The sequence below is a fragment of the Ascaphus truei genome, chromosome 18, assembly GCF_040206685.1.
Source record: "Ascaphus truei isolate aAscTru1 chromosome 18, aAscTru1.hap1, whole genome shotgun sequence".
Classification (NCBI taxonomy): domain Eukaryota; kingdom Metazoa; phylum Chordata; class Amphibia; order Anura; family Ascaphidae; genus Ascaphus; species Ascaphus truei.
Window position 1 is genome coordinate 8342610 of NC_134500.1, and position 27196 is coordinate 8369805.

A 27196-nucleotide genomic window follows, 5' to 3' on the forward strand; every position below is an offset into this window, starting at 1 on the left:
ATTTAATATATATTTTAATATTTAAATGTGGAATACACATTTCCTGTTATCCTTGGCGAATATCCCCACTTTGTTAGTCCCTGTAATATGCATGCTCACATTTCTAATATGTCCAGTCAGTGTATGTTGGGCATACATCATTCCCCTTGTGGTTTGGGGGGGCAATCACTGAATAATTGTAATTGCTTGTCTGAACTATGTCAATTATTCCTGTGTGCGGGGATCTGGGCACATTATTCTACCCAACATCTTAGCAATGATCAATAACTCTCAACCTATTCATTCACATATGGGCAACATAGTCTCATTTCTAAGGATTCGTGCATCTATTAAAGGGTCTGTTGATTGTAAAAGGACTTTTGTGGGAAACAGGAGAGAGCGATTCTCTTGCAATGAGAGGGAGTTGACAGGTGTGGATTTAGAAGAGTGTCCTTAAGATAGAATAATTTTCACCCTGAACTAAATACATAGAACATTTGAATCAAAATGAATTTCTCTCCAATCCTCCAACATACAGCAGTTTCTCCCATGGGAGCGAGCAAAGTGCTGCATGCTGTGTAATCTCCTTAATGCTGCAGGTATTAGGCTGGATTGGATACTTCTCTTGCAGTTTGCCCTTCATACCTGACCCTGCCACTCAGCAGACTTCAGCTGGTAAAGATTTGCTGGCGATGGGGCTATCTCCTGCTGTCCCACCCGCGTCCATCCCTCCTCACTGGGCTCTGTGATGCCCTGAAGACAAACGGGGTGTATGATTACCCCCAAATTACCGGCTTGCTGCGTCGTTACGGTACGTTACATTCATAGGGGGATAGTTACAGGTGTTATATTTAGTTTTCTTTTAATATATATATATATATATATATATATATATATATATATATATATATATATATATATATATATATATATATTATATGGTATATAACAGTCTTCCAGGTACACAAACAAAAATGCCTCATAGTTACAGCACATAGTTACAGCACAAGTATGAACTGCAATGTTTAGTAGATTATAGATATAGGAGGTATCTCACTTCTGCAGGGGGGTTTAAGTTGCTCCTGTGCATACTATATTATAATGCCCTAAACTCAGGCACCAGCTGGTGCCGTGAGCAGATTTAAAGAAGGGATGCTGAAAATTATTCTCAAAAGCATACAACAGATTATGGATTCACTACAGTGCCTATTGGAAACTGGTGATGTGGATCTGTGTTAGATTAATATGTGTATATTTTCCTCACATCAGCGTAAGTTATACCCTTTGACACTGCTGCTGCTGATCCTTGTTTTTATATTTAGCTGTTTAAGATGCTTTTAGTTTTAAATTTATTCACTCTTGGCTCATCCTATATTTTTATGTAACAACAAAAATGACGTTTTAAAAGAAGCTCTTGGATTTAAGGGGGCAGTAATATGAAGGGTCTCATCTGTTCTCTCTCGTTCGCTGCAAATCAGACAGGTTGAAGTATTTGGAAAGCATTTGTTGTTTTCACCGGTCAATGTTTCTTTAGTACTGAATGCTATATGGTGATGAGATGATCCAAACTTCATAATCAGGACGTTCTCACATCCAGACTCTTCCTCTTTTGATGACTGGTTTCAGCTAATCATTAGTTTCCAAAGATAATGGCAAAGAACCATTATTAACAGATAACATTAACAGACCCACAGCAAATAGAAAGGGTTTTAGAGCAGAAGCTAATATGGGGGAGTGGGGGGATGTTTCTCACAAGCCAATTACATGAATAAGTGGTTTATAAAATAAACAATGTTTTTGTTAGCTACTTTGCAAGTCTTTTAGGGTAGGATCTCCTTGCACCTGCCACATGTAATGTACTTCTCAGGGGGTGTAGCAGGCCATGGTAATTAAAAGGATGTATGTTGCAGCATATAATACACACTAAATAATATTTGAGACCACTGAAAGCACATGCGGAGTTTGAGAAAACAAAGGATATTTTGGCTGGGAGTGAGGAGGGACATGGAAAGTGCTGATGTATTTCTGCGTTGTTTTCCAGGATTTCCAGCAAAACGCTGCTGAGATCTCACGGTTTGGTACCAGATAGGAGAAGGAATGAGAGAAAACATGACCAAAGACAAGAATAAAACAAAATGAGCAACTCTCCCTAAAAGAACACATGTTATAGAATAGCTGAAAGAAAGCATCACTTTTGTTTCTAGGAAGTGGCCTTTTAGGCAGATTATAAAAAATAAAGATGAATTTACACAGGAGGAAAAGACTTCAGTGGAACAGAATTTTGTTCATAGTGTTTGTGATGTTCTTATGCTCAATGTACCAGCTGTCCCTCAATCACAAGGTGGATTCAGAACCTTGGACAGAGACTGATCTGGAAGATTCCAGTTTTGTGGGGGTAATGGAAGAGGAGACGCCCACTATAGTGTCTATCAGAGAACTAGTCAACCCGACCACAACCTCTACCTCAGCCCCCCCAGCAGATAATGTGACAGAGAGGGTCAAAATCAGGCACTGCATTTTTGTGGACCCAGATCCTGTATCCACCATTAAACCAGGAACCACAACTATTCAAACCACCACAGGCAAGACCAAAGTTCCTACCAAACCCCCATTGACTCATGCAAAAGGGGAGTACCCTGAAGACCTGTTCAGCGTAGAGGAGCGCAGAAAGGGTTGGGTTGCCCTTCACATCTTTGGCATGATGTACGTATTCGTAGCCTTGGCCATCGTCTGCGATGAGTTCTTTGTGCCAGCTCTGGGGGCGATCACAGACAAACTGCAGATCTCAGAGGACGTGGCCGGTGCCACCTTCATGGCGGCTGGAGGGTCAGCACCTGAACTCTTCACCTCCCTCATTGGGGTCTTCATTTCACACAGCAACATTGGCATCGGCACCATTGTGGGCTCTGCTGTGTTTAACATCCTGTTTGTGATTGGCACATGTGCCCTCTTCTCCAGGGAGATCCTCAACCTGACCTGGTGGCCCCTGTTTAGAGATGTCTCCTTCTACATCCTCGATTTGATCATGCTCATCATCTTCTTCCTGGATAATGTTATTCTGTGGTGGGAGAGCTTGCTGCTCCTGAGTGCCTATGGGCTCTACGTGTTCTTCATGAAGATCAACGTGATGGTGGAGAGATGGGTGAAAGAGCAGATTTACAAAAGGAAACGCCTGGTTAAAGTCATGGCCTTGGAAGAGACCACTAAGGTTTGTAACGGTTACTGTTCTTTAGGAAGTGTTGGGGCATCTTTTGCTGATGCCCGCATAGGTAGAGCATGGGCCTTGACCATGAAATTGTATTTGGCAGCGTAATTGACATTGATTTATAGCCTCTTGGCATGGCCAGGTTTGTAGTCCATAGTTCTAATCGACTGTATTGATCCGGCCTGGAAAATGAAAGACTGGGGTTTTGCAGATTGTGAAATCATTTTAATCAACAAGTGAGAGGTCAGCAGAGAAGAAACTCTTTCTTCTTCTGATGAGATGGCTCATAACAGCATAAATAATCTCAGACGTTAATGTGTTTCATGATGGCACATTAGAATGGCCAGGTGGCTTTTCCAAATATACCCGGCCCTATGGTGAAAGATGAGACACACTTGACACGCGCACACACACCTCTCTCCTCCATGCTGTTTCCTCCCCTCCTTGGCCCCACCCCCAGGCTCCTGACACCTCCTGATTGGCTTCATTACCCAGCAGCAGCCAATCAGGGTGGAGGAAGCTGTCCAACCCCTGATCAGCAGCCCAGCTATGTCCCTGCTCAGGGAAATCCTGCGGCCCCCCAAGCCAACCAGGTCACTATGTCCATAGAGGTAATACTGGTATACATATCCAGAGAGGTAATACTGGTATACATGCCCAGAGAGGTAATACCGGTATATACATACACACCCAGAGAGGTAATACCGGTATACACATACACGTCCAGAGAGGTAATACCGGTATACACATACACGCCCAGACAGGTAATAGCGCTATACACATACATGCCCAGAGAGGTAATACCGGTATACACGTACACGCCCAGAGAGGTAATACCGGTATACACATACACGCCCAGAGAGGTAATACCGGTATACACATACACGCCCAGAGAGGTAATACCGGTATACACATACACGCCCAGAGAGGTAATACCGGTATACACATACACGCCCAGAGAGGTAATACCGGTATTCACATACACGTTCAGAGAGGTAATACCGGTATACACATACACGCCCAGAGAGGTAACACCGGTATACACATACATGCCCAGAGAGGTAATACCAGTATACACATACATGCCCAGAGAGGTAATACCGGTATACACATACACGTTCAGAGAGGTAATACCGGTATACACATACACGCCCAGAGAGGTAATACCGGTATACACATACATGCCCAGAGAGGTAATACCGGTATACACATATACGCCAAGAGAGGTAATACCGGTATACACATACACGCCCAGAGAGTTAATACCGGTATACACACACACGCCCAGAGAGGTAATACCGGTATATACATACACGCCCAGAGAGGTAATACCGGTATACACATACACGCCCAGAGAGGTAATACCGGTATACACATACATGCCCAGAGAGGTAATACCGGTAAACACATACATGCCCAGAGAGGTAATACCGGTATATACATACATGCCCAGAGAGGTAATACCGGTATACACATACACCCCCAGAGAGGTAATACCGGTATACACATACAGTACACATCCAAAGAGGTAATACCGCTATAAACATACATGCCAAGAGAGATAATACCGGTATGCACATACATGTCCAGTATTACCTATCATTTTTTTACAGGACGGCGAGTCCAAATACGGGACTGTCTGGTTAAAAACTTGACACCTGGTATCCCTTTGGCCCATTAGAAGTTATCACAACAACCGTGATTTCGGGATTTTCTGGGTAAATGTTCATCTTTGGGACATCTCTAGTCTTAAAATATCTTTATCCTCCACTCCACAGCAATAGGATACAATTGGTAGAATAAAGTGGAATGTATATTTATGTCTGTGCTAGGGACATTAACAGCAATAAGCCACATATAAAAAGGTTTATGTAAATACAAAAATACATAAGATTTGATGTGTACGTTTCATAGATGTTTAGTTCATTCAAATGAGGTTTTTTACATTAAAAGAGAGAAATGATGGTAGGAGACACACACATTCATACATCCCATTACACCAAATGTACTTCTATTTACTCATATTACCAATCTCTACGTCTCTTGTACCAATTGTCTCAATGGAACTGTCCGTAGGAATTACTTTAACACCAAAACAGATATTTTGGGAGTTTCTATCCCTTCCCATATATTAGCACTAACTGCATCTCAATGGCATTAGCTACATTCCATTATTTTTTCTATATCATCCCCATCTCTGTCTATCCCTCAATGACCGGTGTTCTACTTCTGCAAATCACAAAAGCAAAATACACAGTGTAGACCGACACGTGGTGGTATGGTAGAAATAGCAGAGGACTGCTTAACATGTATCACTTTGCTACTAACTGCTACAGAGATGCAGCACCTGTATCAAATAATTCGTCTCCACTCAATTAGATATTTCTTTGTGCCTTGTTGCTGAAGCCACGACTGGCACATGGGTGAGAATAACATCGTTCTAACAGTGTCAGTAAGGTCAGTGTGCTGGGACTCGGCCTGTACACGCTCACGGGATACAATGTGTTTCATGATGATACAGGTCATCTTAGTAGAGGGCGTGATGTTATTATTTATCGTTTGTTTGCAAAGCGCCGACCTGTTCCACAGCGCAGCACAGAGATCTGATAATTACATCAACAGAGGGACATACAAATAAAGACAAACAGGTACAGCAGGTAGGGAGGGCCCTTATCCTGGGAGCTTACACTCTAGAGCAGGGGTGGCTAACTCCAGTCCTCAAGGGCCAACAAAAGGTCAGGTTTTCAGGATATCCCTACTTCAGCACAGGTAGCTCGATCAGTCACTGCTTCAGCACAGGTGGCTCAATCAGTGGCTCAGCCTTTGACTGAGCCACTGATTGAGCCACCTGTGCTGAAGCAGTGATAATATGAAAACCTGGCCTGTTGGTGGCCCTTGAGGACTGGAGTTGACCATCCTGACGGTTATACTGACGCCAGCACACTGCAGGCTCCAGAACCAGGGATACACGGAAATGATTGTGTGCGGTGTGTGCAGGAAGATTGCCCATCACGTTTCTTACATGTGGCAGCGATTGTTAGCCAGAAAGGTTTCGCTCCACTCCGTGCCAGGCAGAGTATTGTGACTCGGAGAGAGGAGAGAAACGTGACTTCTGCAGAATTCGATACATTCCTTTTATAACGTGTTTGGAAATATGGAGACATGAACACAAAGAAGCTAAGAACTCCTACTTAACAGCTGCACTTTTCCAGCCTTGCATGGGAACAGTTACTGACTATTCTGTTCCTTCCAGTCTGCATGAAAAGAAGCAAACCATCGTAGTGTTATCAAAGCTAAAACCATCCCCGGTATGGGTCAGATCCTGCAGTATAACATTTACATAGGAAATACCTCCTGGAGGGCAAAAAAGGGGGTTGTTTGTGGAATATTCCCTCCCCGGTTTAAAGCTGCAGTCCAAGCTGCCGTTAAAAAAAAAAAAATTCCATTCAATATGAGCATCAATACAATCTGCACACTGACAAGTGATTAGCTAAGCTGAGGATCGATTCGTGTTCCTGTGATCGATCGCTTTGCTCTGGGTTATTTAATTCAGTTATTGCTGTGAAACAGTACCCACAATGCAAAGTTCTGTGGGGAAGATCATGTGACCAGGCAGGCACTAGATACAATTGGTGCGCTGCTAGAAAGAGGGCAGGGCTCAAGAGCCAGAGCCTATCAGAAGAGGAAGAGGATGTGACTTTGTAAATGGTTTCTATAGGGAAAAAAATATATATATATATATATATTTATTTATTTATAAATGCTACAAGTATTTTCTCATAGTACAGAACTGATTTATTTAAAAAAACACACGTAGGATATTTATTGGTCTGCAGCTTTAAGTAAATTTGTGTTAACAGCATCACAGCTGTGTATATCAGGGCTGCGTACCCATCTGCCACATTTTGGGAGAGTCCCAATTGGGACAAGAGAATGAAGGGGACCAGTAAACGCTCCTGAGTTTAGCCTTGCTCTACAGGACTTAAGGATTTCTGTATCAGAACCAAGACCAGTGACCTTTGGCACCCTGCTTTTTGTATTTACATTTCTGCTGGGGGATGTGTCCAAAAGAAGCACATTCTTCAAGCTTGTTACATGTCACCGTTTTCGTTCGCTGGAATGTTTACACCTGCTTTGAGTCACTGAGGATTTTTGAGGCAAAGGAGAGGGAAACGTGTTAAATAGGAGCAGAATTTCATCAATCCCATTAGGATATGTTATAATATTCACCTGTCCCTAATGCCCCCCATGGACACTCCCTAAATCCCAAGCTGATAGGGGGAACGTACCCTGATACATTGTCACTAAGTTGCAGGGGATGAAAGTATTTTCTTAGTGCCTTGAACCATAGAGGTCTACCTATCCCATTATCCCATAGAGCACACCATCCATAAAGAGTATGCAGAGGGCTAAACGCCTTGCTCTGCTTTTGATGAGACTGTAAATCCTTTGAGCTGTGTGAAAGCGTGACTGATGGTGTCACATGATTACTTTTCATGTCTGCACAGAAAGGCAATGGCTCAGTGGCTGGGGATGAGCCAAAGCCAACGGAAGACCACAACAGACTAAAGGTAGGTGCTGCAAGGCGTCCAATGCATGTTAGTCGCTATTTAAAATGAGTTCTCCTAGCTTAAACTGGAGGAATCCAACACCCCTAGTTAAGATACAATGGGGCACTCCTTTATTTGGCAACGGGATTAAGGCGATTTTGTGAATCAGAAAAGATGCTAAGAGATAAGGGGGAAGGGCAGGGTTTCAGTCCTGCATGTCATTTCCCAGAATCCCTGACTGCAGTGGAAACGCTGTATGCTAAGAGATAATGGGGAAGGGCAGGGATGCAGGTCCAGCTCCGACCTGTGGATGTGCTGACCGGTGGGAATTTTATTCGCTGTACAGTGAAGGCTTTTTGTCACATTTTTTTACACTCGCCATAACTTACTTTGTATTAAATGTAACCGTTTCATACACGTCACTCAAGTCTCCTGGTCACACGAACGGAAGATGCATTAAACAAGAAAAGCATCTCATCCTAACCAAAAACCTCCCATCGTCATGTCTGCGTGAAAGTCGACCGCCCCATGTGACCACGTCCCATATTCCTGGGTGCCACAATGGAGGGAAACCCCATCACAGAATATTAAAATACCTTTACCCCGTGATGTTAGATATTGATTCTGGGTTTTTTTTAATGGTGCTTTTACGGCCTCAGTATCACACAAATAAGTATATTTTAGGAGTGTTTTTTTTTTATTCTGCTTACATACTTGAATGTGTTTTTCGGAGAAAATGTTAATCTGTAATCATTTAAACACAGCACTAATTGTGCTGAGTTTGTGAATATTACACAGTACAGTATATTACCGTATTCTTAACTCATCTACGTCCCATCTGTTAAATGCCCCCACACGAAAAATAGCACCTCTTGCGCGCTCCGCAGAATTCGATCTGGTGGTTTCAAGCGATTCCAGATCTATGTATCAAAGAAAAAAAATCGCCCCGAGAGCAGCTGGAGTTTCTCCTATATTTGGAGCGCTTTCCTGCGCTAGTTTGGGGCTGGGAGACCCTCAGATGTGGTTCCCCCAGCTCCTCGGTCAGACGTTGAATAAACCGCACTTTAAACTGCCATTGCAATAAAGTAACAGCTGTTCTGCCTCTGTCCATCTGTCCAGCTGAAGCCGTTCCTTACAAGGGGTGGAAGCTCGGCGTCTCTCCACAACAGCACCATCCGCAGCACCATCTTCCAGCTCATGATCCACACCCTGGATCCCCTGGGAGAAGGTAAGAAGACTCCCTGACGTGGGATGGGACTGGGGATTGTGGTTGGCTGACCCAGGTGTATCCAGAAGATGTAGCTCATCCATTATAGAACACAGCATCCTTTATTGCAAGGGGTTCTCAACTCCCGTCCCGAGTGCTACCAACAGGTCAGGTTCTCAGGATATCCCTGCTTCAGCACAGGTGGCTCAATCAATCCCAGCTTCAGCACAGGGTCAAAAGGTAGTCATATCGATTATTTTATTTTAGATTTGATCTTGTTACTCGAAGTGTAGGAATACTTTTATTAATACTTTGGTCTCCCCCCCCCTTTTTTTTAAAGGATATGTCCAGCATTTAAAGGAATGATATTAAAAAGTGGGAATCCGCTTAAGAAAATGTCATTTGTCGACTCCTGACATCTGAATATTCGTATATAGGTATAAAGAAGTATTCTCAGTATTTAATGGAAGTTAGTAACAGTTACTCATTATTCCTGGAAACAGCCACTTTGCAAAGCTTCTCTCACAATACATCTAGGGCAGGGGTTACAAACATAGTTCTCAAGGGCCACTGACTGAGCCACCTGTGCTGAAGAAGGGATATCCATAAAACCTGGCCTATTGGTGGCCATTGAGAACTGAGTTTCACACCGCTGCTGAAAATCAGGGGTGCTCAACTTAAGTCCTCAAGCCCCTGCCCCCCCCCCCCCCCCAACAGGTCAGGTTTTCATGATATCCCAGCTTCAGCACAGGTGGCTCAATCAGAGGCTCAGTTGAAGACTGAACCTCTAATTGAGCCACCAGTGCTTAAGCAGGGACTGATTGAGCCACCTGTGCTGAAGTAGGGATATCCTGAAAACCTGACCTGTTGAGGGAGGGCTGGGGGTTAGAGGGGGGGCCTTGATGACTGAGTTTGCCACCCCTAATCTAGGGACTTAAAAACATGTCCCAGAAGCTATGGAATTCTATACTCCCCGGCAGCATTTCTGGGTGACCGTACGAGCACTCGCCTGCCTGCCTATAATGCCCTACTTGCTGTAAATGGATTATCTCCTGGCCTTTCAAGCACAGTTTAAAAGAGATTGAAGCTAAGTAGATAAATTCCTATTATGTGATCCCAGGTAATGAAAGGGAAATAAACCTGAAGAGATGGGCTGCAGTGATACTTTGATGCAGAAAGGGAAAGGGTGAGGATACTTTGATGCAGAAAGGGAAAGGGTGAGGATATTTTGATGCAGAAAGGGAAAGGGTGAGGATACTTTGATGCAGAAAGGGAAAGGGTGAGGATACTTTGATGCAGAAAGGGAAAGCGTGAGGATACTTTGATGCAGAAAGGGAAAGGGTGTGGATACTTTGATGCAGAAAGGGAAAGGGTGAGGATACTTTGATGCAGAAAGGGAAAGGGTGAGGATATTTTGATGCAGAAAGGGAAAGGGTGAGGATACTTTGATGCAGAAAGGGAAAGGGTGAGGATACTTTGATGCAAAAAGGGAAAGGGTGAGGATACTTTGATGCAGAAAGGGAAAGGGTGAGGATACTTTGATGCAGAAAGGGAAAGGGTGAGGATATTTTGATGCAGAAAGGGAAAGGGTGAGGATACTTTGATGCAGAAAGGGAAAGGGTGAGGATACTTTGATGCAGAAAGGGAAAGGGTGAGGATACTTTGATGCAGAAAGGGAAAGGGTGAGGATACTTTGATGCAGAAAGGGAAAGCGTGAGGATACTTTGATGCAGAAAGGGAAAGGGTGAGGATACTTTGATGCAGAAAGGGAAAGGGTGAGGATAGTTTGATGCGGAAAGGGTGAGGATAGTTTGATGCAGAAAGGGAAAGGGTGAGGATACTTTGATGCAGAAAGGGAAAGCGTGAGGATACTTTGATGCAGAAAGGGAAAGGGTGAGGATAGTTTGATGCAGAAAGGGAAAGGGTGAGGATACTTTGATGCAGAAAGGGAAAGGGTGAGGATACTTTGATGCAGAAAGGGAAAGGGTGAGGATACTTTGATGCAGAAAGGGAAAGCGTGAGGATACTTTGATGCAGAAAGGGAAAGGGTGAGGATACTTTGATGCAGAAAGGGAAAGCGTGAGGATACTTTGATGCAGAAAGGGAAAGGGTGAGGATAGTTTGATGCAGAAAGGGAAAGGGTGAGGATACTTTGATGCAGAAAGGGAAAGGGTGAGGATAGTTTGATGCTACAATTCTAAGAAGCTACAAATCAAGATACAGGTGGTAATGTCCCGTGTGCAACGAGAAAAGGGGGGGGGGGGGGTCTGCTCAGCTTCCTAATTTCCGTACTGGAGGGGTGCTATCCAGGATAAATAGTGACGAACTACACGGAAGAGACAGAATCTCCAGTGATGCGCTCGGCTCCGCTGATAATGAAAATAAATACATTTTATTATATTAATGCAAAGAAAACAAATCCTAAAGTTCAAACCTCAAAAATAGCGCAAGTGTGTGTGCCCTAAACTTCGAATGAGTTATCTTCACCGTGAGGGTTTTTACTTAACATGCGCGTGCTGGGCACACCCACCCTTAACATGCACGTGCTGGGCACACCCACCCTTAACATGCGCGTGCTGGGCACACCCACCCTTAACATGCGCGTGCTGGGCACACCCACCCTTAACATGCGCGTGCTGGGCACACCCACCCTTAACATGCACGTGCTGGGCACACCCACCCTTAACATGCGCGTGCTGGGCACACCCACCCTTAACATGCGCGTGCTGGGCACACCCACCCTTAACATGCGCGTGCTGGGCACACCCACCCTTAACATGCGCGTGCTGGGCACACCCACCCTTAACATTCACGTGCTTGGCCCACCCACCCTTAACATGCGCGTGCTTGGCCCACCCACCCTTAACATGCGCGTGCTGGGCACACCCACCCTTAACATGCGCGTGCTGGGCACACCCACCCTTAACATGCGCGTGCTGGGCACACCCACCCTTAACATGCGCGTGCTTGGCCCACCCACCCTTAACATGCGCGTGCTTGGCCCACCCACCCTTAACATGCGCGTGCTTGGCCCACCCACCCTTAACATGCGCGTGCTTGGCCCACCCACCCTTAACATGCGCGTGCTTGGCCCACCCACCCTTAACATGTGCGTGCTTGGCCCACCCACCCTTTGTTTTTATTACGGTTTAAGAATATCTGGAAAAACTAATTTTACAGAAGTATTTTGGCTGGAACTGGACCTCTGGACTGATCTCCCACAGTAGCCCTAGAAATAATGACACTTATCCCATGAGGTGTGTGCTGTGAAGATGCCTTTGAAGAATCTGTGTGGTCAGAGACACGATTTCATATTCAGTGGTGGGTCTAAGTGACCACTTTCTCACTGTTTCTCATATATTAGATTGTAAGCTCTTCCGGGCAGGGACTCACCTTCACATTCTACTGCATACAGAGCGGAGTACACTGCCCGCATGATATAACAATGTTTCTCCGTCATGAACATGGTGCTGTCACGGTAACTTATGACAAGATATAATATACACCAAATATAACTGGGTTGAACTGAACACGGCTGAGATATGATAAAATATAATTTATTCCTTGAAAAAGGTGAACACACAAGATATACAAATAACAGGCAAAATATAGACACTTATTTAAGGAGTTTGGACAAGAAAGCCATCAGGATACAGGATTGGCAATTTCTTCCATAACACAGGTTCAGATGTAGTCATCACGAAAAGCACTAAGACACAGAGTATAGGCTGGGAACTGGTTTATATGCAATCTCCAGTCCATACCTTACTATTGAGTGTAGGCCATTGGAGAACAATTATCTGGACCCAATCTCTCCTTGCCACCTCACCTGAGGGCACCGCAATACCTGCCCACTGGGTGGGTATTATTCTAATCAGGGGGCTTATTTCCTCAGCCCCCCTCCCACACTTGCTCAGCCTTAAATACAGTTATTTCCCATTGAACACAACCTAAACCCAACCCCTGTCATAAATCAGTGGTGAGGTTGACAGTCTTACCCCAGAGTAAAACTCCCACCCCAGGACGTTTAAAAACTGCTTTTCCTATCTAAATAACTTCATAACTTCAGTTCAGTAATACTTACTGGCACGCAAGACATATTAATACATTCCGGCACGCCTGACGCTCCCAATGAGACTAAATATTACCGTGTAATACTAAAATGAAGAGAGATATTAATATCTGTCTCTTAGTACCTGCTAGACATCATGTGTCTGTAATCATTATTTGCGACTCGGTCCCACGGATACACACATGTAAATTTTAGCATGTTCAGCCGAGGACATCTCATGATATTCTTATATTTAATAAGTTCACTCATTCTGATATCTCCTTCTGTAGCCGCACCCCTGGCCCCCATAAAACCCCTTGTCAAGAAATGCTTTGAAGTTGGGCCTCCTGTGAAGAGAACGTTTGTCACAGGTGCTATATTTCACACCCAATGCTCCAGACATGGGCCTAGCTGTCTCTACCAACAATATACAGTTGGTTGCTGAAGCAGGGTAAAAACACCTTACTGAACCGCAGTCCAGTTAACCCCTTGCTTCCCACGTGAGAGCAGGGGTGGCCAAATGGGGTGTAACCCCTTCAATACCGGGCCAAACCCCCTCTCCCATGACAGGTGCCACGTGGTTTACCGGCCTCTCTGTCTTCTTGACCTTCAGATCCGACCCACTGACCGTTCCCCTGTGCCCCTCCTGCTGCCCGTCAGGTGTATTAGTCCTCAGATTAATGAGAATCTCGTCAAACCTGGACAGTAGCCAATCACCCTGAGCCTGATCTGCTTAATCCCGACAGAGAAAGAGATCCCGAGACCGAGGTGGCACCAGCTCCTGTCCTGCTCCGTGTGTGGCAATATGTGGCAGCTTTGGAAGCAGTGGTCATATTAACCCCTTGTGCTGTCCATTACTTTCCAGGTCTGAGATGGCGTTAACAGTGTTTAAAAATGTGGCAGATGTCAGAACCTGAGCAAGAAGCTTGGGTACATATAGCAGAATGTGTGCAATGCATCAAAGCATAGGGTTCCTCTGCAGGGATGCATAGGGTTCCTCTGCAGGGATGCATAGGGTACCTCTGCAGGGATGCATAGGGTACCTCTGCAGGGATGCATAGGGTACCTCTGCAGGGATGCATAGTGTTCCTCTGCAGGGATGCATAGGGTTCCTCTGCAGGGATGCATAGGGTTCCTCTGCAGGGATGCATAGGGTTCCTCTGCAGGGATGCATAGGGTTCCTCTGCAGGGATGCATAGGGTTCCTCTGCAGGGATGCATAGGGTACCTCTGCAGGGATGCATATGGTTCCTCTGCAGGGATGCATAGTGTTATGCTGTATTTATTCTCTATCAACAGAAGTCAGACATTTCTTTTTATATCTCTTAGATCTTTAAAAAGGAAGCAGGGATCTTGATTTATTATATATATATATATATATATTCTGCAGTATAGGAAGGTTGTATGGTGAAAACAATCAAATAACCGGCATTGACATACACTGTAATAGTAGGTAAGGAGGGCCCTGCCCCAAGGATCTCAGAATCTATAAGGATGGGTAGATGGAAACATAAGGTACAGGGGGGGAGGTTGTTGTGTAATGTAAAAGTAGTGATCCCCCTTCGTACCATAAAACGAAGTGATGAATCTTTATGGACTAACATGAGAGTTCTTCATAGTTTGGCTGTGGGGACCTCACAGGTCTCTTCTTGGGTTGTTCTTCAGCAGCTAAGCGGAAGGAATGAAGCATTATGGGTTAGGGATCAGGAAGTTCTGCACATGGGGATGTGAGGGGGTTATCATGGACTAGCAGGAGCATAGATAGAGGTCAGCAATGTGGTGAATGTGAGCAGCGAGGCGAGACTGACCCTTACTGACAAAGTGGGCATCATCGGAGCCACCAGTGGGGCTACAAACCCTCCCCAAAGAAAACGTGGTATACATCTCATTTACAATAAATAACTCGCCTTTAAATAACGTAACGTGATAGGAAAGACATCTCTCCCCTCCCCCAGTCTGATCCCATTGCTAATCATTTCATATGCACTATATGTAGTTTCTTGCTGACCCCTGTATAGAGGTACCAGAACGTTCCCCCACATAAATAGCCCTGGGTACCATAATGACTGGTTGGTGACTCCTGCTTTAGCCCAAGTCTTGGATCTGGGACCCTGTGCGCTTTCTTTGCTGTTTTAAAGCTGCAGTTCAGTCTTTTTTTTTTTTTTTTTAATTTATTTTTTTACTTCAATAGTTTCATGTGTGCAATGTCTAATTACCTAAAGAACTGTATAGCTGCAGGTCAATTCGTTCTCCATGTATTGATCGGCGAAATTTGGTGACATAATTAGTGAAGGGATCTGTTTATATTCTGCTTGTCTGTCAGTGGAAGCTCATGAATATTCATGAGCCCTCCTGTACTGACATGTGCTAGAGGGAGGGCAGGGCTGACAAAGGGGCGTGCCAGGGCTTGTGACAGGACATGAAGGGGCAGTGCCTTAGCAAATGGCTGTTAAAATAGAATACAAGAAAATTGGTCTTTCAAAGTTGTTTTTTTAAAAACAGAAAATGCTAAAAGTATTTTTTCTTACTACAGAACTGATTTATTAAAAAAAACACACATGCAGGATATTGACTGAACTGCAGGTTTAAGATGAGAATGAATAGACGTAACTAAGTCAGGGTCCGGCTTGGAAGACCTGTGGTGAATCAGATGTGGTGAATCGGTGAGGTTTCCACCGGTGTGGTTTTGCCAACACGATACATGATGATGGGATGGTGTGTTTCTGGTACACAGCTGGATTTGCAGCTAAACAACCCAAAACATTCAATGATTGAAGCCATGATATGCATGTTCCTACCTTCTTTACGCTGTTCTCTCCCTGCTGGGTTGGTTTGTCTGTATTTGTATTTTGGAATAATAAGATACACAGCTCTTGTTACACTCACAGCTCTTGTTCTGAAACCCTCTTTTACCATATTTTTTTTTTTTGGTGACGTTTGCAGATATTTTAATCATGAAACTGAATATTTCCACAGGCCGGAAAGACACGGGAAATTGGGATTTAGCAGTTTTTCTGTCGTTTTTCGTGACCCTTTTTATAAGTTAAAGAGTACTGCTGCTTTAAGGTTTTGGAGACAACAATTTTGAATAAGTGACTCCTTCAAAAGTCGCGGATTATTTGGGACTAAAATGATATATTTTTGCTGCAAGCTGCCTCAGTCCTGCTCTGCACTTTAAAAATATATTTTGCTTGTCCAAATAAAAAAAAGGTATCACGGTTTTTGTACAATTGCACCTGGATTTACACCAATACGCGTCAATACACCAAGGCAAGGAGTATACTGTAGGCCAGGCTGCAGCGGGTGAGATTCTAACACCTAGCGTCGCAATTGCATGACTAGGAATAGAGAAATCCTCTGATTGGTTGTGCAGCTTGGGGGGCGGGGGGGATGAGAGGGAAGGGGACTCCTCAAACTTGTAGGATTTGGTGGGTGCTGAAATGTAGGTACCACATATGTATGTATATCTTTATTTATATAGCGCCCGCAGTGTACTCAGTAAAGGGCATTGCAGAGAAGTGTGGGGGTCCGTGCTGGTCCTTTCTGCCACGTAGTAACACAAGAGGGAGAGGGAGTTGGGGGTGTGATACCTTTTATTGGTCTAACAACTAGTGGATCTGTTAGAAGCTTTCCAACCTCTCAGGGTCCTTCATCAGGTACGGCAGAAATACAGAAACACAAAACAGCACAGGGCATTCTAACACAATAAGTGCAACACACAAAATCAGACCATAGGAAAGGAAATCTCTGCCCCGAAGGGCTTACAATCTAAGTATATACTACATAACCCAATAACCTATGTGTCAGTACAGCATGAATAGCAGAATCCATGGCAGGAAGTGCACAGTCTCTGCTACCCCAATCCCTTCGGGGTGAAATAAATCCGCAGCTCACAGGCTTTGCATAACATCTGGACCAGATCCGCGATGTACAAATGCCACAAGATTCCACTGCCACGGATATTACCGGGAGAACCGGCTGATTCGTCCCTTCCATTCTAATTTCAATGCTCGGAATAGATTAGTTCTGGGGTTCTCAAGACCCCCCCCCTCGCCCCCCAACAGGTCAGGTTTTAAGGATATCCAACCTTCAGCACAGGTGGCTCAATGGAAGACTGAGCCACTGATTGAGCCACCTGTGCTGAAGCTGGGATCCTGAAAACCTGACCTGTTGGGGGGTGGGAGGCTTGACTGGAGTTGAGAGCCCCTGGATTCGTTGGCTTAAAAGGATCTGGAACCACGTGCCACATTTAGATAGAATAGGTAGAGCGCTTTTCCCTGCAGGCTCTCAACATAGAAGCCCAAATCTCCAGCATTCATACAACCCCCCCCCCCCTCCCCTCCCCTCCCCTCCTATTACCTGCCTCGTCCTCTCCCTTCTCGACAGCCGGCTCCTCCCCCTGCGTTTGCTTCTGGCGAATTTCTGAGCACTGTGTGTACAGTAAGTTCCTTTTCTCGTTTGCAGCGAAATTTAAAGACAAGGCTGAAATCATGAACAACCTGGCCAAGGCCAAAGTAGAGGCAGAGATCAAAAAAGGATTGAAAACCAAAGGTGAGCGAAAGGAGAACGCCGACGCGGTTTATTGTATCCTTGGCGCTGTTCCTCCGGCTGAAGATCTAGGGAGTGGCAAACTCCAGTCCTGAAGGGCCACCAACAGGTCAAGTTTTAAGCATATCCCTGCTTCAGCACAGCTGGATCGGTCAAAGACTGCACCACCTGTGCTGAAGCAGGGATATCCCCAATACCTGGCCTGTTGGTGACCCTTGAGGACTGGAGTTGGTCACCTCTGACCTTGTGGATCTGTCCTAGAGTCGCCTAGTATAGGATGACTTTACAAGGAGCCTATGGGGACACTATACCTATAGGAAGCTTTGTAATGCTCGTAGGTATCTGCCCAAACAGTAAAGCAGCAGTACTAGGGATATCTACATATATATTTTTTAAATCCCATTCTGAACCGTGTGACTAATTTACACATCTTTTTTTGTTTGTTTCATTCACCTCAAGCTTTATACAATATTGTTTTCTTTAAGTCTGTGTCTGTCTTTGGTTGGCGCCTGAAGTTATATCTTGGATATGTCTTATAAGCCTTGTTTATTGTTGGTTGGTTGGAAGGCGAAGGGATTTTTGTGTGGTTCAGTTTATACATATATATATATATATATATATATATATATATATATATATATATATATATATATACACACACACACACACACACACACACACACACACACACACACACACACCTACCTGTATAAATATACTGAGTATCTCTATACATTCTGCATCTGATGATGCTGAGCGTTCCCAGATCACAAAAGTATTTCCACATCTGTATATAGTGCTGATTTGAGGCATATAGAATAAAGATTTTATAGGCCGGATGACTCCTTGAATAGATTACAATCTTATTTTGGCTTCCTCCCTTGAAAAGTCCCCCCCCCCAGTCCCTCCTCCCTGCTTGGCTTCCAGTTACTCAGAAGGGAGGGTTCCTGGTACAGCCCTGTGAGAAGTCTGCTGGGAATTAGGGTGTAAGGTGCCCCATATGAGGGAGGCGATGCAGAGAGAATAAAATAACCAGAGACAGGACTGAAAATGTTTAGGTCTATCTCTGGGGTGAGTGAGGACAGAGCTAGAAGGGGAGTGTGACTTGTGACACAGAGGCAGGCACGGGCAGACGGGACACAAAGCCACAAGTATTAGGGAGAGAGCCGCAGAGTTGAGGGGTGCTGTTACAGGTATACCTAGTGAAAAGAAGTACAGGTCTGCAGCAGAGTAAGGCCTTGCCATGTTTAGCGCTTGCTGGCGGAAGCGTGCTCCCGCTCAGCACTGAGCCCCTACAGCCGCAATTAGAGCGGCTTTAGTAGGGGCTCACCTGCGCTTCCGCGCGCTTGCAGAAGCGCAGGTCTTAGGGGAATTTTAAATTCCCCCGCTTGCCGGCGCGACAGGCCGGTCACGTGAGCGGTTCGCCCAAGGAGGGCGAACCAGCTCCGTGACGTCACTGGCCCGCCCCCGGCCAGTGACGCGCACGCCCCCGGCCCGCCCCCTGACGGCCCGCTGACAGTGCGTGCGGTAAGCAACCGCAAGGCCAGGGAAAGCACCCGCTTTCCCTGCGCCTCAGCACGCCAGCAGAGAGCCTGGCCGAGGCCTTAGGCTGCGCTTATAGTGCCGGCAAATGTCAAAACAAATACATTGCCACCGTCGCGTGCTCTTATAGTAAGCGCGGCGTGATGGCTTGGTCGCCATCGCTGGAAGTTATCTCAATTTGATTTTTCCAGTGACCGCAGCCTGACGTCACCGTCACCAGCACTATAAGCGCAGCCTGACGTCACCGTCGCCGGCACTATAAGCGCAGCCTGACGTCACCGTCGCCGGCACTATAAGCGCAGCCTAACAGAGCGCGAGAGACAAGGGGACACAGTTTGCAAAGTCAGAGTTGAATGGATACAATGTTACATGACAAAGAATACAGTGTCACAGAGATTAAGCCAGGGGGGCTTAACTCCAGTCTTCAAGGCCCCCCAACAGGTCAGGTTTTCAGGATATGCAAGCTTCAGCACAGGTGGCCCAAATCAGTCCCTGCTTCAGCCACCTGTGCTGAAGCAGGGATATCCTGAAAACCTGGACCTGTTAGGGTGGCTTGAGGATCCCTGGCTTAAGGTATAGAGAACTTGCATATACAGAACCTGTCTCAGAGCTGAAGTTACAGTGAAAAGCTTTCCTCTCTGTCCTTACAGATGAGAAGGATGACGGTGATGTCCCTAACAGGGTTAACGTCCAGGTGACACCAGCCACGGGTTCGGAGCCCCCCAGGGATGCAGAGGACGAGGGAGGGGACAAAGCCGACCCTCCGGTAACACGTCTGCTCCAGCCGTCATGTATATGACACTCTGCCTGAAGCAATGATAGAGACTTTATATGTACATAGAATGTCCATACAATAGGTACAAGGAGAAGCCACTGACCTCTGAAGTGGGGGATCCAGGGCCTGCCACATTCTACAAATGGTCATTACATTGCACTAATAAATATACACAGTTCTACAATGCGTTGCTGGCCCCTCCGATACTGAAGGGGTTTACTTAACCTCTGATATTCATTTACTGACACAAAGTATCCCGTGCAGATTCATTGATATATATATACATATATATATAAATAATAGTGAAAAATATGAGCGTACAATCAATCAAAATATATGATTAGAGAAGGGTCCCCAAATGCAGCCTCTAAATTCTAACCTCACACTACGATTTGATAAATATAAACAGACAAAAATAAATAAAGGGCGCAAATTAGTTGACCAATAAATAATAAATAATATAACCAATAAACGGAAGGAGTCCAAGATAGTAACAAAGCTCCAACTCGTTGATGTCCTAAAGAGAATGAAAAGCTGCCACAATAGTGAAGTACTAAAAGGCAATTTTATACACAATAGAAAATTGGCTACTTACAATGTAGCAGATAAAACCAGGCAGTGAGGGTATATGTTATCGCACAAACAATCCGAAGGTAAAGCAGCAGCTCCCTCCCGGCTCTGGAATCCATCGTTGGTGGAGCTGCTGCTCCTGTAGTGGAATCCCAGGTGTGTGTGCCGTGTGCCGGAATCCCAGGTGTGTGTGCCGTGTGCCGGAATCCCAGGTGTGTGTGCCGTGTGCCGGAATCCCAGGTGTGTGTGCCGTGTGCCGGAATCCCAGGTGTGTGTGCCGTGTGCCGGAATCCCAGGTGTGTGTGCCGTGTGCCGGAATCCCAGGTGTGTGTGCCGTGTGCCGGAATCCCAGGTGTGTGTGCCGGAATCCCAGGTGTGTGTGCCGTGTTCCGGAATCCCAGGTGTGTGTGCCGTGTGCCGGAATCCCAGGTGTGTGTGCCGTGTGCCGGAATCCCAGGTGTGTGTGCCGTGTTCCGGAATCCCAGGTGTGTGTGCCGTGTGCCGGAATCCCAGGTGTGTGTGCGCCGTGTTGTTACTCCAGCTGTAAAATCCCGCGATCGGTGGTCCAAATCTCGTGGGCGTGATGTCAGGCGCCGGTATAGGAATCGTTCCACTGAAAGACCATATGATTCCACCGTCCTGCTGTCTGCGGTCTCTTTAGCAAGTCAGCGATCAGAGAGATGATATAACATAAAAGAGCACTAGCAAGTATGTGCACAAAATGTTAACCCTACGCGTTTTGATCCTAGTGTGGGAACTTCATCAGGGGCAATAAAGGGCTATCTGTGCAAACATCTGATATACACATCTAGCAACATCGCCATTGGCTGATTGAACCAGACACCACCACTACACAGGTTGTCTGTAATGATCAATCAGTAAAGTAACTTCATGATCTGTGCATTAGAATATATAAGTATACAAACATAATTATACACTTGGCTGAAAAAGTCTAATAATTTAATAACTAAACTTTTACTCAAAGAAATATTTAACAAATACAATATAATAACTCATATAAAATACAAAGGAACAAGGTCTGAATAAAAATATAAATATAACAGGACGAAAAAACGCAACTAAGTCACAGAAAATTAAACCAGAGAGAACCAAATTCCAGAACCAAATCAAAATCTAGAACCGAATATATAAGAATATATCAAATATATAAGAACCAAAATATACGCTATTTAATCCAGCAGGTGGCAGTCTCTATATATTATTAATGTGTTTTTGTATATTAAAATACAATGCAGAACTTAAGTCATTGGATATCAGCAGCAACCTTGTATACAGTGCTTAACAATAGAGGAAAACAAAATAGTCTACTGTACATGGTATTACACACATACAATACAGAGGTAAGAGTACAAAACCAAAAAAGTTACAGGGCCTTTATGTAAAGCAATCCTATTAAGCCCTGTATGTGTTCTGCGCAATATATATATATATATATATATATATATATATATATATATATATATATATATATATAGTGCAGAATAAATTAGTTCTTCAGTATTAGGTGATACCTATTTTATTGGACTCACAATTTATGTCATAGGACAAGCTTTCGAGAGTTCTCCTCTCTTCTTCAGGTCAAGAAATACTTAGTAATAATAGTATTGCTAGACCTGAAGAAGAGAGGAGAACTCTCGAAAGCTTGTCCTATGACACAAATTGTTAGTCCAATAAAAAAGGTATCGCCTAATACTGAAGAACTCATTTATTCTGCACTATCGCAACTGGACTAACACGGCTATTTTCTGCTTTATATATATATATATATATATATATATATATAAACATGATGTATGTTAAATAAATCATGACACGGTGTAATATGTCATGTGTTGTTGTTCATCTGAGGTTGTATTTACCTCATTTTAAGACCTGCTAAGGAACAGGTGATTGTTATGATGTCCTGATATGTAAAACCATAGAATTCAAAGAGGGTGTACTTTCTTTTTCACACAACTGTACATTGCACTGCAACCCGGGGCCTTCACTTAAAGAACACAATTTAATTTACAGAACAGCAAAAACGATTCCCTTTGTATTTTTTGATGTTTAATTAACACCCAGTTTGCCGGTCTCTGACCCTACAGAAGGGAGCAGGAGAGGGAGGAGATGGAGGGGACAGCTCTGGTAGTAGCAGCAGCAGCAGCAGCAGCAGCGACAGTGATGAGGATAGCGACGATGACGACGATGACAGCGATGAAGAAGAGGAGGAGGAGGAAGTAGAAGAGCCTCTGTCCCTGGAGTGGCCGGATACCAAGAGGAAGCAGTTGACGTACCTGCTGCTTCTGCCCATCGTGTTCCCGCTGTGGTTGACAGTGCCCGATGTCAGGAGACCGGTGAGACACACCAACATATGCCACAGCGCAGTACAATGCAGGGGGCAGAGACAGGAAAGTGCAGATGACAGCTGAAGGGTGTTTGGAGTGTAAAGAGAGTGAGACAAGACAGGAATGAGCAGCAAGAATGTGTGAGGGGAGGGAAAAAAGGGTTTGTCCTAGATCTTCCCATTGGGACGTTTTCAGACAAAATCTACTATTGGCTTCAATAGGGACTTTCGGCACAAAAAGGCTCAATCGCCACATAGGAGGATATAGAACAAACCCCAAAGTGAGGGAGAGGGGGGATAGAATGAGACAGAGAGAGTAGTGACAGAAACGGATGTGTTTGTGTGCAAGAGTAAATAAAAACAGAAACTAGCAGAGCGGGACAAGAAGAAACTGAGGGCGTTTCCATTTTTTCCAATTTGCTCAGAAATCCAGGAGGTTCTTTGTCCTGACGTTCCTAGGCTCCATAATGTGGATCGCCATATTCTCATACCTCATGGTATGGTGGGCACACCAGGTAAGCGGCAGAGGCACTAAATCCACTTTGTATATGAAAGGAGGGATGATAGGGTCGTGTGCAAAGGGGAAGGTCGGCATTGCCACTGAACCTGCTTGAGTTGACAAAGGATGGGATGGTCCATTGATATGAACATTGACTGTCCCAATGGGACGGGAGAAGCTTGTGCTGTAACCCCTTCTTTAACTAAGCACTTGTAGGTATATTTTTTATTTTATATAGTGTTTTACAAAAGAGGATACAATAAAGGGAAATATAATACAATAAGTGCAACAAACAATCACAGGAAAGGCAATCCGTGACGGACAGCTTACACTCTAAGTGGTATTTTAGGAGACTTTGAAACAGCAGTTGAGGGAGTAAGTGCAGTAGCTGGCAGTGTATGACCCCAATGATTGGTACGAAGTGCGGGGCAGTACAAAAATGCGGTTGAAATGATTCATTCAGAAGGTGTTTTTTAAGTTTGACTTAAGGTGGAGTGAAGGTGCTTGGGGGTTTACAGTGTGTGTGGGAATTCCACAGGTAGCGAAAAAGGTTTTAAGGCGATAGAGCGCAGTAGAGGTGGAGAAGGCAGTTACAAAAAGAGCGCAGGAGATGAGATGGGGCGCATACGAGAGATAAAACGTAGGGAGTAGACTTGTAGAGAGCCTTAAAAGTAAAGAGAACTTTGTGGATCTGGATCTTGATGGGAAACCATGAGAAGGATGAGGAGATGAGCAGAGACTGTTCTGGGAGAAGTAAATGATTGTAGCCGGCACATTTTTGGTGTGAGGCAGGGAGGCCTGTTAGCAATAGGTTACAATATTCCAGATGGAGATAAGGAAATGCACATATTTTAGAAGTACATTAACAGAGGAAAGGGCGGATCTTGGCAATGTTACAGAGGAAGAGACATTTTAGCCAGACCATGAATTGAGAAGGAAGTCAACTGTTGCACCTAGGCAACCTGCTGTGGCAACAGGTGTTGGTTCAATGTACCAGAATGGGTCATTTGGCCACGACCAAATGTCCTGGTGGCAGAGTGCCGGTGGCTAACTGCCTGCATAACACGTCGTCGCCATGCGGCGCTGCAGGACACGCAGATCTCCACAGCCGCAGGGCACCTCAAGCGGCCTCCAACTTGACGCCATGTCTGAGCGCATCCTTGCCTGTCGGAGTGGAAGCCGCTCGAGGTGCCTTGCAGCTGTGAAGATCCGGCGCTGGAGGACACACGGAAGGAAGGCAGCGAGGTGACCTGCGATGTGTTATACTGTCGGTAGTCCTGGCGGTGATTTAGCTGCCGGCCAAACGTCCTAGACCACAATTTACTGTGATGGAAAAAGGGGATATTGGGCCATATTTAGGAGTAAATATAAGGATCTTCATTTTAAGTTGGAGGTGGTGGCGCTCCATCCACAAGGATATAACCAGGAGGCAAGCAGACTTGGGACTGAATTGCAGATAGGAGGGTGGATATGTGTGTATAACCTGTGTAGAGATTATATCTAAAGCCAAAAGAGTTGATGAGGTCACCAAGTGATGGTGTGTAGAGCGACAAAATGAGAGGTCCCAGAACAGAACCTGGCGGTACACCAACAGAAGGTGCTGCAGCATCCGTGTCCCAGCCCCTCCCGCACATCACATGACCTACTACTCTGAGCAATCACATGATTGCAACATCACTGATGAGGCGCATGGAAGAGTCCTCTTCAGTCCTCTGCCAGTACAAGGTCTATTCCTTGGGGGTGGTTGAATCTGTCCATTGGTGAAGGCCTAACGAGGAGTTTAGAGAGAGAGAGGGTGAGATGCCCAGGAGACTGAAGGATGATCAGTGTGACAGTTTGTAAAGAATGGCCTTGTTCCCAACAGGTGGGAGAAACGATAGGGATTTCAGAGGAGATCATGGGACTGACCATTCTGGCCGCAGGCACCTCTATCCCTGACCTGATCACCAGCGTTATTGTGGCGCGGAAGGGCCTGGGGGACATGGCGGTCTCCAGTTCTGTTGGAAGCAACATCTTCGATATCACCGTAGGGTGAGTATTACGTTTTAACCCCCCCCCACAGAGTGAAGCAGCCAAATAATCCTTTTGCGTCTTGCAGAGGAAACCAGTTTCAGATATTCACTCGTGCCCAGACCTGGTGGTTTTTTTTTAATGCAAATACAAACAACAAAAATAACGTATTAATACATGTAATTAATTATAAATCTTCACACGCAATAAATAAAATTAATTGCTCCACATCTCTACTACACAAAAAGTTCACACACAATCAGGCATCGATACTTTGAAGCGTGTTGCAAATGTTTTGGTTGGACATCAATGTATCTGCAAAACGGCTCATTTTTTTGGAGCTTGGTGCACAAATTACAAAGGTCCCTTTTTCCTAAGTGGTGCTAAGCCTTAAGGCATTTTAGGGCCCTATGCACTGGTCTCACAAGCACATAGATCCAATCACCGAAGCGCCTTATGCCGGTTCCGGGAAGAGATGGCGTAGAACTAAAACTCTTCTCTCTCGGTTGTTGACAGGTTGCCGGTCCCCTGGTTGCTGTTCTCCATGTTTAACGGTTTTAGTCCTGTAGCGGTCAGCAGTAACGGCCTGTTCTGCGCCATCGTCCTCCTCTTCATCATGCTGCTCTTCGTCATTTTCTCCATCGCTGCCTGCAAGTGGAAGATGAACAAGTTCCTGGGATTCACCATGTTCATCCTGTACTTTGTGTTTGTGATCGTTAGCGTGATGCTGGAGGACAGAATCATTATCTGCCCTATATCTATATGAGGTGGAGCAAAGCCAGACGCACCTCAAAATATCGCACACCGCTCAGCAACACACCTCACTTAACCCTTTCAGTTATGAAGGGTCCAGAAATGCATTGCACCTTCTGGAACTATAACTTAAAGGTGTTAAAATAAGGTATGCAACGACTGCAAGTAATAGCGCATATCTTACAACAAATATATTTTTTCTTATTTCATATTTATATATATGGCTACTATCTACATAATACCCAGCACTGTACAAAGAAAACACTTAATCCTTGCCTGCAACATTTTACAATCTAATTTAGGAAATGATACCCTTTGCTGACAGAGATGGGGTATACCAATGATAGCCAAATAGAGGCCAGGTATTACAGCTCTCTGACCACTGATTGCCACCTGTGCTGAAGCAGGGATAGCCCCAATACCTGGCCTGTTGGTGCCCCTTGAGGAGTGGGGTTGGCCACACTACTTCTATATCAAATGCCCGCACCATGCAGCTCCCGGGCAGTTTAATTCCTTCCTGTGCTAGAGGTGCATGCAGGTTTAGTGGGACTGCAGGTTATATTGTGTCCATGAATATACAGATCGTTAACCAGTTTCCCAATTAATTGTAACTGCTTTTGCCTGCAGTAGAATTTTTTTTTTTATCCGTTTGGGAGAGAATGTTATCCGTTAATATTGTTAACCCGCGAGATGCCGTATGATTATATGAGGCTGGTGTTTCCATGACGAGCCAATCCGCACTTTATTTGTTAAAGTTTGGTTTGACATGTCCTTTGCCCTCTAGTGTAGCGGGGGGGGGGGGGGGGGGGGTTCTCAACTCCAGTCCTCAAGCACCCCCCTCAACAGGTCAGGTTTTCAGGATATCCCTGCTTCAGCACAGGTGGCTCAATCAGAGGCTCCCCTGCTCTAGATCAGTGTTATTCTGATTGGCGATCATCACGAGGGGTTTCTTCCATCGGGCGGGCGGGCGGCAGCATGTAGCACATGAAAAATTCATAGATTATCAGCAAGACATGCCAGGAAATATACCACAATATACAACTACAGTATAGATACTGTGGGCTACAGTAAATGGCACTTCCTGTGTGCACAAAATTGTATGTGTTATATGGAGTTGCTGTCTCTTAAAACGTAATTAAACAGCCTTTATTTATCACATAA

At 45.0% G+C, this 27196-nt stretch overlaps 1 protein-coding gene across 2 annotated transcripts; it reads left to right on the plus strand.

Moving 5' to 3' along the window:
* The first annotated feature begins 606 nt into the window (after positions 1–606).
* On the plus strand, positions 607–27196 carry SLC24A1 (solute carrier family 24 member 1). 2 transcript variants are annotated; one of them, XM_075575350.1, is made up of 10 exons: positions 607–790; positions 2021–3187; positions 7693–7755; positions 8854–8962; positions 17456–17542; positions 19732–19847; positions 22535–22783; positions 23199–23288; positions 25137–25303; positions 25799–27196. In XM_075575350.1, exons 2-10 carry the CDS (start codon positions 2219–2221, stop codon positions 26046–26048), a joined length of 2100 nt encoding a protein of 699 aa, XP_075431465.1. In that variant the 5' UTR covers positions 607–790; positions 2021–2218; the 3' UTR covers positions 26049–27196. The 2 variants fall into 2 exon arrangements, with proteins under 2 accessions (XP_075431465.1, XP_075431466.1); XM_075575351.1 differs by lacking the exon at positions 17456–17542.